Genomic DNA, 18,741 nt, shown 5'->3' on the forward strand with positions numbered 1-18,741 from the left:
AACCCAGTACTTTGTAAGCTAATACAAAAAGCTAGGACGGAGGTAGCCTGTGTGAGTGGACAATGCTGGTCCAGAGGCAATCAGTTATGTACAAAAACTACCAGGCATGGGATGCCTCCCTATGAACTACTGGTCAGGGAGGTCCCTGACGAACAACATGGGCCATTATCAATATTGTAGCTCGTCCACCAGAACTAGATGCTAAGACCTTATTACTGGAGATACAACATACTTTGTTTTAAATGTAAGAAATAAGACATGGCTAACAGCAGGAACATATTTAACACAAATGAAATGATGATTCTTTGCCACATCAATATAAATAAAAAGTAAATTGGATAGCACTTTTCCTAATGTACAAACAGCTGCCTTTAATCTCATCAAAAACAAAATCAATGCGCACTGTAAAAATTTAAGATATAGATAAGAAAAAGAAAAAAAAACAGAAAGCCAACATTCTTATTTTCAATAGAACTGTCAACATCAACTGGTACATTTAAAGTTGTTTTTTAAAATCTCAAATAAGAACTTTTAAGAAGGCCAATCACCGAATTATGCTTTTTATAAATGAGCCACATACCATGAAATTCTGTTAGTTTTGATTCAAGTACATAGAATTCAAGATATCTTCTATAGACAGACCAATGTTCAGGCTCATGTCCAACTGCAAATTAAAAACAAGCAATTTTACAACACATTACAAAAAGTAAAACATTAATAATACTAAAATGGAGGATATTACATTATGATATTTTAGGTATCGCATAATCATAGTTCATCCCATATTTTAATTCTAAATTATCTAGAACAGACTGATAAATTTCATCTTTTATGTCAAACAGGTAGTTTTCTATAACACAATCATAAAGCTGGCAGGAACTTTTAAAAATATGCAATTACTATTCTTTAAATGTATAAATTATTTATTTTTGTGTGTTGATTAATATACTTTTCAACTTTTCTCTTTCTTTTTTTTTTTTTGAGAACAGGGTTTCTCTGTGTAGCCCTGGTTGTTCTGGAACTCACTCTGTAGACTGGTCTCAAACTCAGAGATCTGATCTGCCTTTTATCTGTCTCCAAAGCAGAAGACAGCTTCTGGGAGTCAATTTTCTCTTTTCGCAAGTAGGTTCCAGAGTTCTAAGTCAAGTTGCCAGACTTGGCAGCAAGCACCTTTTACCCTCAGTCACTTCACCAGCCCATAATATCTGGAGATTCAACTTCCCTGCGCACCCCTCCCCCCCAAAAAGTCAGTTCAGCAAATGCTGAAAAGAATACATGATTTTCTCCTTCGGAGGTCATGCTTCCTAAGGACTCTGTAATGTTCATGACAATAGTTACTTTTAGACTACGTTTACATTTTAACTATTAGGCCACATTTTTAAAAATAGAGCATAGAAATTGAAAATGTTTATCCAAAAAGTCCTGTAACAAAAGTATATGGCCGATCCAAATGAGGCGCGGAGCAGAATCAGACTACGGTAAGGACAATGACTTGGACAGAGCAGAGCAGAATCAGACTACAGTAAGGACAATGACTTGGACAGAGCGGAGCAGAATCAGACTACAGTAAGGACAATGAATTGGACTGAGCGGAGCAGAATCAGACTACGGTAAGGACAATGACTTGGACGGAGCATGAGCTGCTGCTGCCCAGTGAGGACAGGAAGCGCCACAGCAGCCACTCACAGTCACCTGCTCCTGACTGGTGCTGTGCTCCTGATCTCGAGCAGTCTCACTAACGTCTAAACCCGCTGCCCTTCCCTTCCTTATCTCCCAGATGCTTCTTCCTGGACTTTAAGTTTCTATTGTCAGTCCTAAAATGCTCAAGCCTTTGAGTTCCCTTTTACACTGCACGTCTCACCAGCTCGGCAAAGCAAGCGCAATGGCTAAGCTACTATGCATGTTCACTTCTCAATGACAACCACGCCTGGGACAGCCAAAGGACAGACAGCAGAAAGGAAGACACTGGGAAAGTTGTGTCTGACCATGCTCCATGCAATTCTACTTCGCCACTGACATAATGAGGGCGGGGGAAGGAAGGTGGGGAGATGCGGGAGGGAAAACGTGACCAAAATATACTGTATGAAAAGTTAAAGTGTAAAAAATGTAGGAAGGGGATGCTGTTTAAATTGATAGATGGCTCTTGATAGCTGGGAACAATATCGTAGAAGGAAAAGCAGTGTCCACAAGTGAGCTCTGCGTGTGTGCCATCGGCTCTCACACACTAATACAGTCAGTGTAGTGGCAGATGTATTAATAACTAAGTAACAACAACTACTGACAGAACAGTAAGAAGAGGGACCAGAGAAAGGGCTCAGTGGTTTTGAGCACTGGCTGCTCTTCCAGAGGACCGGGATTTGGTTCCCAGCACTCACAGCGTGGTTTACAGCCACATGTAACTCCAGTTACAGGCCAGGCACATACATATAAACATATAGGCAAAACTCTCACACACAAGATAAAAACAGATAAATCTTAAAAAAGAAAATAGTAAAAGAACTTCATATAAGATTCCTTTTGTTGGGCTCTAAGGTGTCCACCACCCATTCAGGGTTGGTTGGACAAATCAGCTGATAGCAAGTGACCAAGGGAACACTAAGTGCTCTAAGGTGTCCATCACCCATTCAGGGTTGGTTGAACAAATCAGCTGATAGCAAGTGACCAAGGGAACAGTAAGCTTTCATTCTGTTTCTGTACTGGACACTCATGTGTCATCACAATCAACAGTTACAGGCAACAAGTCAGTCAGTAAGGACAGACATGGGCATCTTAAGAAGGCTCAGAACCAGATGTGTGGGGTGGGTAGGGTCTGGGTGGGCGGACAAGGTACAGGGTGTGGAGGGTTAACACCAAGAGGGGAGTTTCCCCTTCTAAGGGAAATGGGGGGAGAACTACAAGGGTATTGGAAAAAAAAAGGGGGGGGTATTGGGAGGAGAGGAGGGGCTGATATTGGGCTATAAAGTGAATAAATAAATTTAATAATAATTTTTTAAAGGTTCAGAACTCTTACCTGCTCGTCTATCATTTCTTTCAACATCAATACAAAACACAGGAATTCTCTCCTTCTTCTCCTTCCTTTCAGAGGAGGGATCCTCAAAAAAGTCTACGTATGGAATGCTAATTTTCCACGCAGCAAGGTTTCGAGGAGTGTTAGGTGTGCTCACAGCTTCTACTGGAGAGTCATCCTCCAGTACCACAATCCCTTCTTCAATCTGGAAAAGTTATCAAGGTGAACTCATGTTTCTCAAACATCCAAAACCACATGTGAGATTCAAGTAGTGTACTAATTTGATTTTTTTTAAAGTAGGAAACTAGATGATATAGAATTTTCTTATGAAAAAGTAAAGATAAAAATGTTAACTGTGGGGCTGAAGTGGTTAAGAGCACTGACTGCTCTTCCAGAGGTCCTGAGTTCAATTCCCAGTGACCACATGGTTTGCTCACAACCATCTGAAATGGGATCCAATGCCCTCTCCCAGTGTGTCTGAAGACAGCTACAGTATATTCACATTTATAAAATAAATAAATCTTTTAAAAAAATGTTAAACAAGTAGAAAAAGAAGTAGAGGAGAGGGACTAGGAGGAGAGGAAATAGAGAAAACTGTGGTCTGAATGTAAAAGTAATTAATTAACTTAGCTAATTAATTAACTTTAAAAATGTTAAACTGAACAAGCTCTAAGCATCAGCTCCATGTTTTATATCATTCATGGATCAACGTATAAAAGAAAATAGAAAATAGGCATTTCAGAGATGGTGGAAAATATTTAAAAGATGCAAATAAAAAAGTTCAAATGTAATGATAAATAAAAATGAATATATAGTTCTATCTTTTATGTCAGAGTATAAAAGTTCACAGATGACCCCAAGCCCCTGATGTAGTGGCACAGATGAGCTGCACCTGTGGCAAATGCCAGCCGCATGTCAGTATAGCCTTTCTCAAGTTTGCCAATGCATATCTGAATGAGCCATGAAACAATTTTAAAAATAAACTTCATTCCTGAAAACATTTACTTCAACTAATTTTTTAGACAGAAAGGGCAGTCTAAATATAGTCACTGTAACATTAAAGAAGGTACAATTTGAAAAAAAAATTACTTCTACAGAATTGGGTTTTTGTTTGTTTTAAAATGGGTTTTCTGAAGCAACCCTGACTGTCCTGGGACTGCATGTAACCAGGATGACCTTGAACTCACACAGATGCATCAGCCTTCTAAGTGCTAGAATTACCACTCCTGGTAAATTTAGTAAATTTTAAAATTGTGAAAAAAAATTATCTCTTTGCTTTGAAAACCACAAGTATCTATCATTTCACTTAATATCTAAAAACAAAAATAATTCCTTTTAAAAAGACTTATTTCTAAGCACAGTTCTTTTATGTCTTTCTGAGTCTCTGCCCACCTAGACATCTACTAGTCATGTTAAAGGGACAATTACTATAAATAATATGTTCATCCTTTTGTTTTATGTGTCTGTTTTTGAGACAGGGTATCTAAACTACATGGCCTAGGCTGGTTTTGAACTAAACATCCTCCTGTTTCAGGAGGATGCGGAGATTACAAGTGGGTACCACCATACCTAGGCAAAATGTTAATAAAGGAAACTAAGTATTTTTTTGTTTTGTTTCAAAACTTTTCTCTATGAAGACTGTGGGAAGTAAGGCTGACAGAGCTTTATATAAGGCTAGCTGAGCTCGACTTAAAAAGTAAAATCTCCTGTGTTTACCTTTCCTATATGCACTGAACCTTAAGTTCTTAAAGGCTAGATGGGGTCCCAGAAATTTATCTGTAAATTAGTTTTAAACATGGACAAAAGCATATTTTCAGATAGATACTTCCAATAATTTTGCCACTGCTATTTTGAGACAAGGTCTCACTTCAGCTCTCTCTGACCTTGAGCACATGATTCTCCTGCCTCAGCCAGACACAATCCTACGCAGCAGGTTTTCACTCCTTAGCCAGTTATTACAGTGCTGTGATCTTCTCTCTTGTGTCCATAGAGCAATGGCATATCTACGAGCCTTGCTGGTACTGTGCTCCAATGTGCACAGTGGGTATAGTGTGCACAGTGCTTACTCCAAGAAAGGCACTGTTCTTAGTGCTTCATAGACTAATGCCCTACTACACCCCATGTATGACAGATAAGGTCCCATTTCACACTGTAAAGGAAGGAAACCACAATAAAATTAGGTAGTTTGCCTAAACTCACATAGCAAGCAAGTATCACTGCCCAATATCATTTTGACTTTTCAAACCACAAACCAGGGAGACTAGCAATTCCCAGGAAACAATTCTCAAGGTCCCACAGCTCCTTTGGAGCACAGTATTGTATGTGGCCAGTGATAAGATCAGCAGTACGGCCTGCTCAGGCTTCTAAACTCTAAGTAGCACCGTTCTTAGGACCCTCCCACTTGTGCTGTCTTTGGAAATAATACGATGACTATGTTTCCTAACAGTCACTTCAAAATAACTAGTACAGAACTGTGTAGTGAGATTTCAATCCAGCAACATGGCTACTCTGGCCGCTATACAGGCATGCCCTTAGTATACCTTTAATTCCAAGTAATGAAGATAAAGTTAATCTGTAGAAGGAAGCACTCATGTTTGACAGCAATGCCTAATTGAGTGGCAGGCAAAGTAACGAATCAGAGAACATTTTGGCAGGGTAGGATCTGCCCAACTCTCATGAGAAGAGAAAGAAAAGGGAAGCCACTTAAGAGAGAACAGTGCAGAGAAGAGGGCAGTTTTACTGGGAGAGCTTTACAGAGACAGCTGGCAGACAAAACAAGCTAGACACAGGTGAAAACAGAACAAGCCAGTGAATGAGGAGCCACATTAGAACATATTGACAAAGTTAGTCTGAGGCCAAGCACAGCAATTCAGCCAGAAGCTGAGAGAAAACCAATTTGAAAAATCAGTCAGTTTGGCGAAGAGTTTTGAGCCAGAACAGATGAGTTACCAGCCAACCAGAGTTCAGAAAGAGCTAGAAACAGTGAGTTTATTCAGCAGTAAGTCTCAGAGGCCGGAAACATTCTAGGCCTAGATTAGACTGTTGAGGCTAAAAGCCTCCAGGACTAGGCTTAGTTTAGCAGATGGCGGCAGTTAAGACTCAGGTTACAATAAAATTAAATCAGATGAATAAAAGTTACTTTTACAAAATATCCTGAATGTTTTCAAAATGAAAAAAAAGATAAGCATCAGGAGTCAGACATACCAATTACCCTGATCACAGAGGTGCACCATGCCTGATAAATGGCACCTTACTTAGTGCTCTGGCCTCTATACACATGCACCTACACATATGGATCATTTATATCATATATCTTATACTCCCTATTATAAATATGTAAATAGCCATGTGTTAATCAAATAATATATTCAAAACAATAATAACCATAATAGTATTAAGAGCACAAAGAAAGAAAATGCTCCGTTGTATTGGTAACTCAAGAGAAGGTTTATGGACATGAGGTGAATTTGAAAAGGTGATTGTGAAGTTTTCTGTGTAGAGAACAGAAGAAAAGGACCATGAAGTGTGACTGTGTGTGCAAAGTTCCAGAAAGGCGCAAAAGCGTGAAGAGGAAATACACGGAAACAAGGCATCTTGTCAAACAGGCCCAGGAGGAGGCCTGGGAGCCTAAAGTTCCACAGTGTACAATGGGAAATTACAGCCTCTAAAACTATACAAACATCTCTAAAGCATAAGGCTGGGAAAAGACAACCTCAAGACTGAAACAAAAGCCCAGTGAAAAGTCAGTAAAGGACTAGCAGGATGCCTCTTTCAAGGAAGTGCCTGCCTTGCAACCAAAAGGACCGAGTTAAATCCACAGAACCTTTATAAAAGGCTTGTGAATCAGGTGTTAATCCCAGCACTGGGGAAGCCAGGCAAAGCCAGCCTGGTCCTCCTAGTAAGTACCAGGCCAGCCAGGGCTACACAGTAAGACAGACCCCGACTGACTGACTGATTTTTGTGTTTGTTCTGAGACAGGGCCTCACTATGCGTGGCTCTGTCTGTCCCAGAACTCAGTATGTACACCTGCCTCTGCCTTCCAAGTACTAGGATAAAAGGTATGCACCACTATGCCAAGGGTGATAAATCATGTTTTAAAAAAAAGTTGTACACAGTAGTGCAGGCTTATAGTCCCCACACCAGGAAGGGAGACATTCACAGAGCCTTGGTTCTCAGCTGCATGTCAGACTAATCTACTTGATGAGTTCCGGGTCAGTGAGAGACATCTCAAATACATAAAAAGAAAAAGAGAGAAGAAAGGAAGGAGGGAGGGAGGGAGGGAGGGAGAGTGGGGGAGGAGCGCACAAGATGGCTCAGTAAAGGTGCTTACTGCTAAGCCTGGTGATCACCAGGACGTACATGGTAACAGGAGAGAACGGACTCCTACCCAGTTGTCCTCTGACATGTGGAAACATGCACACCTTATACCCAAACTCTTGGGGTATAAAACAAAACAAAACAGTGCACAATGCCTGGAAATGGCACTTTCCTTAGTCCTCCAGCCTCCACACATGCATACATATATGCAACTATATCCGTATGCGAGTGCGCACGCGCACACAAGTAAATTGTCTGACTACTAGAAATGCCTGGGCTTATTTTCCTTAGTAAGCAACAAGGAGGGTCTAAGGAAGGGTTTAATGGGGTAAGTTCACTGAAAGTACAAACTGATGATAGGAATGGACACGCACATATAAAGGAAGCCTGAGAGAGAAAATAAGACAGGGAACATAAGCTAGCACACCCACACCTAAGGCTATAGTAACCAGAGAACTGTACACATGTTGAACTTCTTCACTGAAGAATTTTCACTTACAAAGTCGTCCTCGCCTTCAGCCACACCGTAATTAGGCAGCACAGCTCCTTCCATTGTGGTACTCTTGAATACACCTTTAATTTTGCTACCTATTCGGCTGATTCCAAATGATTCTCCTCTTTTTTGTGTGCTTCTAAATATTAAATAAATATGCATCAGGTACATAGCAAATTATCAGCATCTACTACTATACACAATATCAAAGAAAAAGCTAACTAGCTTTGAAATGGTAAATTGGAGGAAGATTAACAGAGTTTGGAGTTTTCAGTTACTGATTAAGTCTCAACATCCAGGAGCCAAAACTGTTAGAACATTTAAATTCTCTGTGGAAATACATGAGACAAAGTTTACTGACAAGCATTTGAAATTTATCTAATGCTAACTTCAAAACCTGAAATGAACTAAACTTTTAAAAAGATGATAGCCCCCTAGTGGTATAGAGTTTTCATTGCCACAGAATTTTGTCAGAATATGCACAGGCATGAATCTGCCAAGCAATTTTTAAAAACTCTACATTTAGAGCAGTGGTTCTCAGTCTTCCTAACGTTGCGACCCTTTACTATAGTCCCTTATGTTGTGCTGACCCCTCCCACCTTAAATTGTTTCCATTTCTATTTCATAACTGTGACTTTGCTACAGTTTTGAATTGTAATGTAAATATTTTTGGAGCTACAGGCTTGTTGGCGGGGCTGTGGTCCACAGGTTGAGAACCACTCAGAAGCATTGAATCACTAAAATAATAATACAATATAAAATTGTAAAACTATGGTCTTCCCATTACATTTTTCAGATAAAGCTTAATAAAAAAATTGATCTTTATGACAAATGCTGAAGAAAATTCAGTTTTATAATCTCATATTCAAAAGGGAATCACGTAAAAAATAAATATACTTAGCTTCAAAGTAATACAAAAGAAAGAGAGAGAAAGGAAGGAAGGAAGATGGATGGATGGATGGATGGATGGATGGATGGATGGATGAACAGATGGATAGATGCATGGATGGATGGATGAATGGATGGACAAATGCATGGGTGGATGGATGGATGGATGCATGGATGGACAGCTGTCAAGGAGAAAGGTTAGCAGTGATGGAAAGAAAAGCAGTCAAAGTCCCAAAGAAGCAGCCAGCTCTGCTATAAACATTAAACACTAATCTTACAATTTTTTTCAAAAGTGAATTTCCAAAAGCAGAAATAGCTAGAAAGAAAAAAGAAAAGAAAGACCAAAAGCAGCAAAAAACTGAACCATTAATGCAAAATGCTCTGTTTCAGTAAACCAAACTCTAACTTTTATCTAATTTAAATTTTGAATACTACCACCATCAAAGGCCAAACTAGAGACCATTATAAAACTTGATCATTTGCTTAGAATAATTAACTCAATGGGAGCTATTATTCCTATACAAAAAGAAAAAAAAACCCACATATCTTCTGAAATAATTCAACTAGATCATGTTTCAAAGATACCACACTTACTCTAACAAGATTATTTCATACTTTGTCTTTGGAACAAATCAAACTTATTTTAAAGTTAGAAAACTATTAGTAAGTCATAAATAGCACTAGAAACAAACTAGATTATTTTTATCTAAACAATCATGCAGTTAAAAAGCAATCATGCAGGTTTTTAAAACAGTTTTAGTATTACAAACTCTGATGACCATATTACTTCCAGGTGAAAATAAAATGCTAAGATTTCTAGACCCTACACAGACCATTCCAGTCTCTAGGACTTACAGATTATAAAACAATATAGGTTTTAAACTGTAACTTTTTCAAAAGTCTCATTTGAGATGATGCCTAGATCCACAGAAACACCATTATATTTACTGTGGCAAAGGTAAAACCCACAATTCTTTAAATACAAATAATTCTAAAAATTACTCAGCAACCTTCCTTATCCCTAAGGGAAGTTAACCAATCTTAAAAGATACTGGTAAGTAGATAATAAAAATATCTTAACAATATCAGAACATCTTATTTCACAATTATATGTTATTTCAAAAATATTTATAAGAGCCAGGCACACCACTTATCCCAGCACTCAGGAGGCAGAGGCAAGTGGATCTCTGAATTCAAGGCCAGCCTGGTTTATAGAACAAGTTCCAGGACAGCCAGGGCTACAAGGAGAAAGAGTGTGTGTGGGGGCGGGGGGTGTCTAAAAGCAAAGTAGAGATTCACTTAAAAACCTTATTGTAAATTTATATAAAGGCAGGCACATCACTTGTGCTTCATAGTTTTTCTTTTTAGTTGCACCTAAGTTGCCTGAGGTGAACTCTCTAGATTAAAACAGATAATTTATGCTAGAAAAAAAAAATCACATGCTCAAGACTTACCGGAAATCATCCAAACTTAGGCTACCTCTGCAATATGAGATATGTGAGATTATATGAGGAGAGGAGGAGAGAGAGAAAGCCCAGATATTAAATATGTTTCACTTTAGAATACAAAATCAAATTTAAAAGATTCAAAGTTATACAAGTGGACAGCATTCACCTTTGCAAAAGGAAGAAATCCTTATGAATAACACGACCCAGGGAAGGAAGAACAGCACATGGCTGTTTGGGTGAGATAGCTAATGTTTCTAAAATCAGTATGTCAGGAAACCATTCAGCATTTTCTTAGATATGCCATTTCACACAGCAAAGAATAGAGAGAGACTAAACTAACAAACAGTCGCTCAGATTTGCTCAGTACAGAATTGTGCCCATGTCAGATGTACTCATTTGTGAGTCTTAACAGAATTTTAGCCTGAGTAAAAATGAGTGTTTGTCCAGGCATGGTGCCTCACGCCTATGATACATCCTCGGGCTGTTGCAGTTTGAGGCTAGCCTAGGCTGCACAGGAAGCTCTTGTCTCATACATACAACAAAATGTCTGGGGGCTAAGGATATCAGTCGTAACATTGTTTGCCTAGTAGCATGATGTCCTTGATTCAATCCCAAACAAACAAAAACCACAACTTTTTAAAGTATACTTGAAGCTAAAAAATACATTCCTAAAGAGCTGTGCTTTGAATGCACAATAAAGTGGGTCAAAATTAGATACGTGCACTAAAAGTTTAAAGTACGAGTAAACAAAATGTAAACAAACCAAAAAATAAAAACCACTTTAAATACGTTCAGTCATTTAACAGCAAATTTTCTGGCTCTTCTAAATTTCCAATTTAATTTCAAAATAGAAGAATTAGTAAACTCTTCTAATGATTCTATTTAGATAAGAGACTCGTTAAGTATCAGAAGTAGAGCTCTCTTAAGTGCAACAGCACTTAAGTTAGGTAAATATAAAGAAAAACATACTTTAAATGGCTGTATTATCTTTTTATATTTTAAAACTAGAAAAAGGTGTGAAAAGTAATCAGGTGCTCTTAAAGGGGCAAAGAGGGCTTTCCAGCACTGAACTGGAGCCTCTGACTTACAGTCATCTATCAGGTGGATTCCATTCAGGTAAACCATTAATAAAGACTACAATGCTATCAGAAAATAGCCAGCAACAGCAAGTTAAAACCAGTACACACCCAGAGGTAATCATGCCTACCTGTTGAATTTGGAATTGCGTGTGGGTGATTCTGCACCTCTTAACAGTTGCCTGAAATACTTCAAAACAACAAACCAAATTAGGATTAACAAAACCAGTACTTGACATTGGAATATACTACTTACCCAACACTATCCGAGCCCCTGTGAAGTATATCAAGTGTTTGTAGAAAGCCTGCCTTACCTCGTCACTGTGGCAGAACATCGGGGTGAACACATTCTCCAGGAGGGAAAGAACATGCTCATATGCTTCAAACAGACATCTCATCGTTTGCAGCTTCACAACATCTATGTATGGCCCTTCAGCAACTATTTTAAAAAATTTCAATTGTACAAATTATTTCTGAGTAACAGAAATGTAACATGTTCATTTAAATTTCACTATGGGAAACAAACATACAAACTATGTTAATAGAAACTCCTACACAGGAAATCTTACTAGATGAGAAATGAGAATAATCACCTCCAGCTCTGAGAAACATCCGTTTTAGCTTATGGACACTCGTTTTAGTGTCAGGGTCCCACTAGGCAGCCAGATTCAACTGGAATGTCCAAGTACGGTAGGCTGTCCGTGAACGCAAGATCTGGTGCCTCCTGCAGTGCTAAGACTACAGACATCCCCCTTCTAGCCTGCCTCGGTTATGCTTATAGTGAACAATTCTCTTCCTCAGAGCTTTACTCTTGTCAGTAAAATAAGTATATTAAAAAATTCCTTAAACTAAGAAAGTTTATAAAAGATCTCTAAGTATCCAGGTTATTTTTTTAAAGTATCTTAACAGCTGCTGGAATGATTTAAAAATACATGAAGTGCTCAAGAGTGCATAACTGCTCTTGCACAGACTACAGTTCAGTCACCAAAAGTGGTGTTGGGCAGCTCCCAACTGTCAGTACTTGAGGGCTTTGGAGCCTCTGCCCTCCAAGGGCACCTGTGCACATGTACACACTGGAACAGATACACACACAATACACACATACAGACACACACACACACACACACACACACTTGAAAATAATTAGAGTAATAAAAAGTGCCAGGTGTGGTGACTCATGCTTTTAATCCTAGCACCTGGAATGTCCAAGCAGAAGCAGACAAATCTCTGAGTTTGAGGCCAACCTGGTCTACAAAGTGAATTCCAGGCTCTCCAGGGCTATATAGTGAGAGGACCCTTCATCAAGTAAATAAATGTATAGATTAATCTTTGAAAAACACTCAGCAGATGGAAATTATGTCAACTACCCACGCCCTGTCCTCTTTGACTTACTTCTTTGAATCTCTTCTACAATGAAGGGGTCAAACCGGATTTTGTCAATACTTTCCTCCAAGCAGTATGTTTTATAAATCTTCTGCAACTCCTCGTGTAGAGATAGCATTTCATCATTGGATAACTCTGGTCGCAAAATCCTATCATTAAATTCCTCTAACAAATCAGAGAAAGATTGAGGGGAAAAAAAGCTAATATAAATGCTGTTATGAAAATTTCATATTCTTATTCTAACTAAAAGCAGAAAATACGATCAAATTAATTTTAAGCTTTTAGAAAAGGAGTTGGAAGTAGAATACTCAGATAAAAAATAAATTCAACAGGATTTTTATGTTAATAGAAAATATATAAACATGGATAGCAATGCAAATTCTCTACAATAGAACAGTGAGCATATTTGTAAAATTTCCTATAAAGAATATATAAGATTAGTTTCATATATCAAAGGTCTTTCGATATTTTACAGTCTGATAGCTCACTAATAATGAAAACACGTCTCACAAAGTTTCTCACAAATCCATGAGCCATATCACAGCTTGGCATTGCCAACAAAATGGTGACAAAGTGGAGCTGATTTGGATTCTGAGCTCTTTCACACAGCATCACTACGTTGGACTTTTAGGGTCTGACTGCAGGCAATAATACGGTCAGGCCCCAGCTAGAAAGGAGTAGACAGCTGGAGAAACTCAGTCACTCTCCAAATACCTAGCAGGTGAAATTTAGGCTGGGACACCAGATCTGCACTAACAGGTGTGAAGAAGTCACTAGTGAAATGCACTCGAAGCCTCACCAACAGTCAGACAGAACTGCAGAACGTGCACGGCCCCTTCTTGTTTCAGGAAGTTCATAAAGCGAAACAAAAGATCTTGTTGTTCTCTGATTTGTTTCAATTCTAACTTCAGCACCTTGACACAATATGAGAGGAAAATAAGTTAAAGATATATAAATGTATTTTAAAACTGTTACCTCAAAAACATTAATGCTGAAAACACTCACAGATGGTTTTTTATTTCTAGGTTCCGCAAATTTCTGCAGGAATGGAACCAAAGGGGAGGCTGGTTCAGTCGCTTTTTCGGGCTTTGAAGAAACAGAATTATCAATTCAGTAAAATTCACACTAGGGTTGGTTCGGACAGTTCAAACGTAAGGCAGTTCCAAGGCCTCGTGCACTCAATACTCACAGGACTGTCATCGATGAAGACGATGAGCAAATGATTGACCGTGTCCTAACGGGAAGCGAGAGACACGGGTCAGAGCAATCCATTGTCACGCTCTGCCAATAACTCTCAGAACGCTCACATGATCAAGTTTGCTAGAAAAATAAGCAGCAGTGACTGGCTAAATATCTGTATACGAGTATTACAGAGGGACTCCTGAAGACCAACAATCGAAGGTCGTCGCTGTCTGAAGTCAGAACGGATAGTGTCCATCAAAGGACAGATAACTGAGCAGAACTCCAACACACATGGAATGGACTGTTACGAAGACCTGACAAGGAGAGGAATGCTAAAACACGCTACACAACTGCCAAGGACTCAAAGGGGAATAGGGAATTTCTGTTTATGGGTATACAGTTTATAGGGTTTTGTTTTATTAAGACCAACATTTTGAAAGGTGATGTTGATGGTCACTCAAACATGTGTTTCAAAACACTGTACTATACACACAAAATAATTAAATAGTAATTCAAGTGTATTTTATAAAAAATAAAAGAAAAAGTTAATCTTACTGGATCAGCTAGGAAATCCAAAGAAGGAAGGAACACAGAACCAGATAGAATCTCTCTTATAAGTAATGTCAGGGATCTGGAAATAGAAGTAATAATTCTATATTTAGTGATTTATACTAGTTCCTTATTTTCAAGTAATTCTGAACTAAATAAAGACCATATTAAAATGAAATTATAGGCTGAACATGTAGCACATGTCTTTAATCCCAGCACTGGGGAAGCAGAAGCAACTGTATCTTAGTTCTAGGCCAGCTATAGGGCTGTACTATGAAACCCTGTAGGTAGGTAGGTAGGTAGGTAAGTAGGTAGGTAGGTATATATGTACGTACATAGAGACAGACAGACAGATAGATGAATGGACAGATGAAAAGAAGAAAGAAAGAAAAGGAAGGAAGGAATGAAGAAAGGAAGAAAAGAAGGAAAGAAATAAAGAAGGATGGAAGGAGAGAAAAAAGAGAAGAAAGAAAGTAGAAAATTATGGGGCTGGGAATATAATTCAGTGGAAGAGCAGTTGTCTGACAGGATTTCTTAGTATTCTCCCCTCAACCTACACACCTACCGATCCAAAACACTCAGCTTAAAATTCAGTAGGACAAGGATGGGCCACATGACTCTGCGTTTTCAACAAGTGTCTAGATGATCTGCTGCTGCAGCATCAGACACTTGGACTTGTGTCCTTCATCTGCTAAAAGTGACTATTGTTAAAAGAAACGAGTGCCTTCTTTCAAGAGGGACAAAGTAGGAAGGCATCAGAACACTGGTTCTTCTAGAATCTTTGAAACATTTATAAATTCATGTTTACAGGCAGGAGATGGAGTTGAGAGACTCACTAGCATATACAAGGTCCCAGGTTTGCTCTTTAACAACACACACCAAGAAACTGTTTATAGGTAGTATATTCAACAGCATGCTCCCTAGGACTAGGAATATTTTAATTAATAATATAAATTAGACTTTATGATCAAGGAGTTCAGTAAGTTCCCCAAGATGGATTTTCAAATTTCTACTCTGTTCAGGCACCTACATAGATAAGATTACAGGAGGCACATCCAGCTAAAGACAGCTTGATGCAAACACTAAAACACCTCTATCAATATGCATTTCTTTATCATCTAGTGACTCCAAGTACATCACTGAGCTGCATGTGGTGGCACAGGCCTACAGTCCTAACATGGGAGACCAAGCAGGCAGGGAGCTCTGCACAGTGTGACCCTGTCTGATGAGCTGAAAGGAACACAGTAGATACTGGACGGGTAGAGTAGAGCAGAAGGAACAGAGGAGAGAGAGGAAAGAATGAGCCACAAGTTTTCCCTCTAAGAACTATCAGGGTAATGGTAATGAGGTAACTTATGGGCAAACCCACATATACTTCTCTAGAAGAAGGGGGAACGGAGGAACAGACCCCTAATTATTCTTTCCAACAGGGCAACTTGAACCCCAAACGTCTGCAGAGTTTGCTCAAAGTCTTTCTGTCTGTAACAAGCATAGTGTGCACATCTTTAAAAAGAAACATTAAGAAAATAAAGCAGAAGGATTTCAAATAAAATTAATTGCATTCATTTATCTTTGATTTCTAAGATCAGTTTTAAAAACAAATTCTAAGGCCATACAGCACACTTCAAATACTCAGCACCTAAACTGGCATTTTAACATGTGACCAACTTATTCTCAAGTGAAAAACTATTCATGCCATAAATTTGTACTAAGTTTTAGTGAAGCTTTATTACAATAAAACAGTAATATACATATAGTATATCATATATATACATTCATTATATACATATACAAATACTATGATATTTTCTAGTGCATTTATACCTGCAGTCTGTTGCTTTAGGAGGCAAAATATAAGGAAAAAGTAACTCAGTAAGTTTCCTTAAATACTGTAATTCATCTCTTCGACTTCTCAAAGCCACATGAAGTTCTGGACCATATTCTTCTAAAGCAGCTTGTTGTAAATACTCTGTGTTTTTTACTGTAAATAAAAATAAAAATTATTTAATGAGTTATGATATATTAAATTACTTTATTTCCATTAGCATATAGAACATGTAACCTCATTCCTCTCCAAGCCCCTGTTTTCTGAATAGAAATGGAAACTTTTTCAGAAATAAGACATAAAGGAAGAATTTCTCCTCTTCCATGAACTTTCTTGTGGTGGTGGTTTGGATAGGGATGCCCCCATAGGCTCATAAATTTAAAGGTTTGTTCATTAGGGAGTGGTGATACTTGACAGGGTTGTGAGAACTATCTCTGCGAGGGGCTTTAAGGTTGTCTCTCTGCCTGCTCCACGTCAATCCAGATGTACACTGCTCAGCTACTTCTCCAGCACCGTGTCTGCCTATCAGCCACCATGCTTCCTGCCATGATAGCAGCAAACCAAGCCTCTGAAACCGAGAGCCAATCCCAATAAAATGTCTTCCTTTGTAAGATGCTGAGATCCTAGTGTCTCTTCACAGCAACAGAACACTGACTAAGACCCTTACTTTGGAATAAACTCATTTTCCAAGTCTCTTTCCCTGAGCCAATAAGAATTTAAACTCAGGACTTCTACATTACATACTAACAAATGACTTAAGTGAGGCAAGGGGAACTTTAGAAAATGTATCCTAGCAGACACAAGAGTTATTCTTCCCTGTTTTTATATCAGTATCATCCAGACAACTGCTAAGAGTATGGGAGGAAGTGGCTTCTTCAGCTATGTGTTCCATTTTTTAGCTAGATCACAGTATACAAGAGAGGTAATTGGGTAACCAAAAGTAAGCATTGAAAAGATGAAGGAAAAGGCTGCAGAGATGGCTCAGTGGTTAGGAGCACTGACTGCTCTGCCAGAGATCATGAGTTCAAGTCCCAGCAACCACTGGGTGGCTCACAACCATCTGTAATGGGATCTGATGCCCTCTTCTGGTGTGTCTGAAGACAGCTACAGTGAACTCACATAAATAAAAATAAATCTTAGAAAGAAAGAGAGAGAGCGAGAGAGAGAGAGAGAGGGAGGGAGGGAGGGAGGGAGGGAGGGAGGGAGGGAGGGAGAGAGAGAGAGAGAAACCCAGTCTGTCTGTAACCTCTGGAGGAGAGTTAGAATGTTTGAGGGGAGTCTGAGTAAGACAGAAGAAGACAAATCTAGCTTTCTTGTTGTGCAATTAGCACTGTGATATTGAAGAATGTTATATGGCTTTCTGAAATGTATTATTCAGAAAAATAGGAGAAGCATTTGTTTCCATATGTTAAACTTTATCGTGCTAGGGTAAGGTCTTTGGTTGAAAAAAATAATTTATTACACATTTTTGATGAAGTGAAAAAATTAATTATGTTGCTGTGAGACTGACTACAAATAATCAAGATATTTAAATAGAATATATTTGATGTGATATTAAAAAGCTACTGAATGTTATAGAAGGTAAGACATGTCTAGTCAAGTACAAAGTTGGCCTATTTAAAAAACAACAACAACAAAAAAGAAACCGGTCTGAAATAGACTTGATTCTGACTGTCTTGACACGAAGAAAATGTCAAGCCTATTACACTTTGTGCTATGTTTCTTCTGACAGTAATGTACTCTTACAAAACTGCAACACAGATGTCACCTCTTGTATATTTTTCTCCAGTGAAAAGACAGAGATTTTCATGCACTCTTTAGTCAGGCATGGCGATGCACACTGGTACTTGCAATGCATGGGAGGTAAAGGCAAGTGACTCTGAGGCTGACAGCACTGGCTACATAGCAAGTTCAAACCCAGCCTGAGCCACAGCAGACCCTGCAGCCAATTAAACCAATTAAATAAATCAATTACATTATATAGATGTAAAATCTTTTAAGCTCATTCATTTAAATATGTTTTAAAGGTAATTTTTACTTATGTGCTGGTGCCCAAAGAGGCCAGAAGGAAGCACTGGATACCCTGGGATTAAAGTTACAGATGACTCTGTGGCTGCTTGGAATCAAACCTAGTATCTCTGGAGAACAGCCAGTGTTCTTAACCTCTAAGCAATCTCTCTTGATAAAATTCTTTTTTTAAACATATTTATTTTTATTATTTTAAAGTTTGGTGTATATGAATGTGTTTGTGTGTGGGTATTTGCACATGAGTATAGATGCCTACAGAGTCCAGAATAGGACCTTGGAGCTTCTAGTGCCAGACTGCAGGTGGTAAGCCACCGAACATGGCTAATGAGAACTTAACTTGATCCCCCTGCTTTAACCTTCTGGGTGTCAAAATTTTAAGTGTATACTACAACACCCAGCTCCCAGGGGATAATTCTTACCTGATGCAAGAACATAGAATATTTTTAAATGCTAATTTAATAGTTTTATTTAATTTAATCTCAAATCTATTTACAGCACAGTTTCACAAAATAGGCGCTAGTTATATTGAGATTGTGAGGGATGGA

General features: G+C 38.5%; 1 protein-coding gene across 4 annotated transcripts in view; it reads right to left on the reverse strand.

Moving 5' to 3' along the window:
* The window catches only part of SNX14 (sorting nexin 14), a 73,670-nt gene that overhangs the window by 12,273 nt on the left and 42,656 nt on the right, over positions 1–18,741 (reverse strand). For 3 of the 4 annotated variants that reach the window (XM_080934472.1, XM_080934470.1, XM_080934473.1), the window contains 12 exons: positions 16,168–16,324; positions 14,350–14,425; positions 13,802–13,846; positions 13,618–13,698; positions 13,412–13,526; positions 12,622–12,777; positions 11,544–11,668; positions 11,361–11,419; positions 10,160–10,186; positions 7,824–7,956; positions 3,011–3,212; positions 581–664 (listed from right to left, as the gene is read on the reverse strand). In XM_080934472.1, coding sequence (XP_080790598.1) covers positions 581–664; positions 3,011–3,212; positions 7,824–7,956; positions 10,160–10,186; positions 11,361–11,419; positions 11,544–11,668; positions 12,622–12,777; positions 13,412–13,526; positions 13,618–13,698; positions 13,802–13,846; positions 14,350–14,425; positions 16,168–16,324 — 1,260 coding nt within the window. The remainder of the gene's footprint in view (positions 1–580; positions 665–3,010; positions 3,213–7,823; positions 7,957–10,159; positions 10,187–11,360; positions 11,420–11,543; positions 11,669–12,621; positions 12,778–13,411; positions 13,527–13,617; positions 13,699–13,801; positions 13,847–14,349; positions 14,426–16,167; positions 16,325–18,741) is intronic. The other variant, XM_080934471.1, reaches the window with a different exon arrangement.

Source organism: Micromys minutus, assembly GCF_963924665.1.
Source record: "Micromys minutus genome assembly, chromosome: 21".
In the NCBI taxonomy this organism is placed as follows: Eukaryota; Metazoa; Chordata; class Mammalia; order Rodentia; family Muridae; genus Micromys; species Micromys minutus.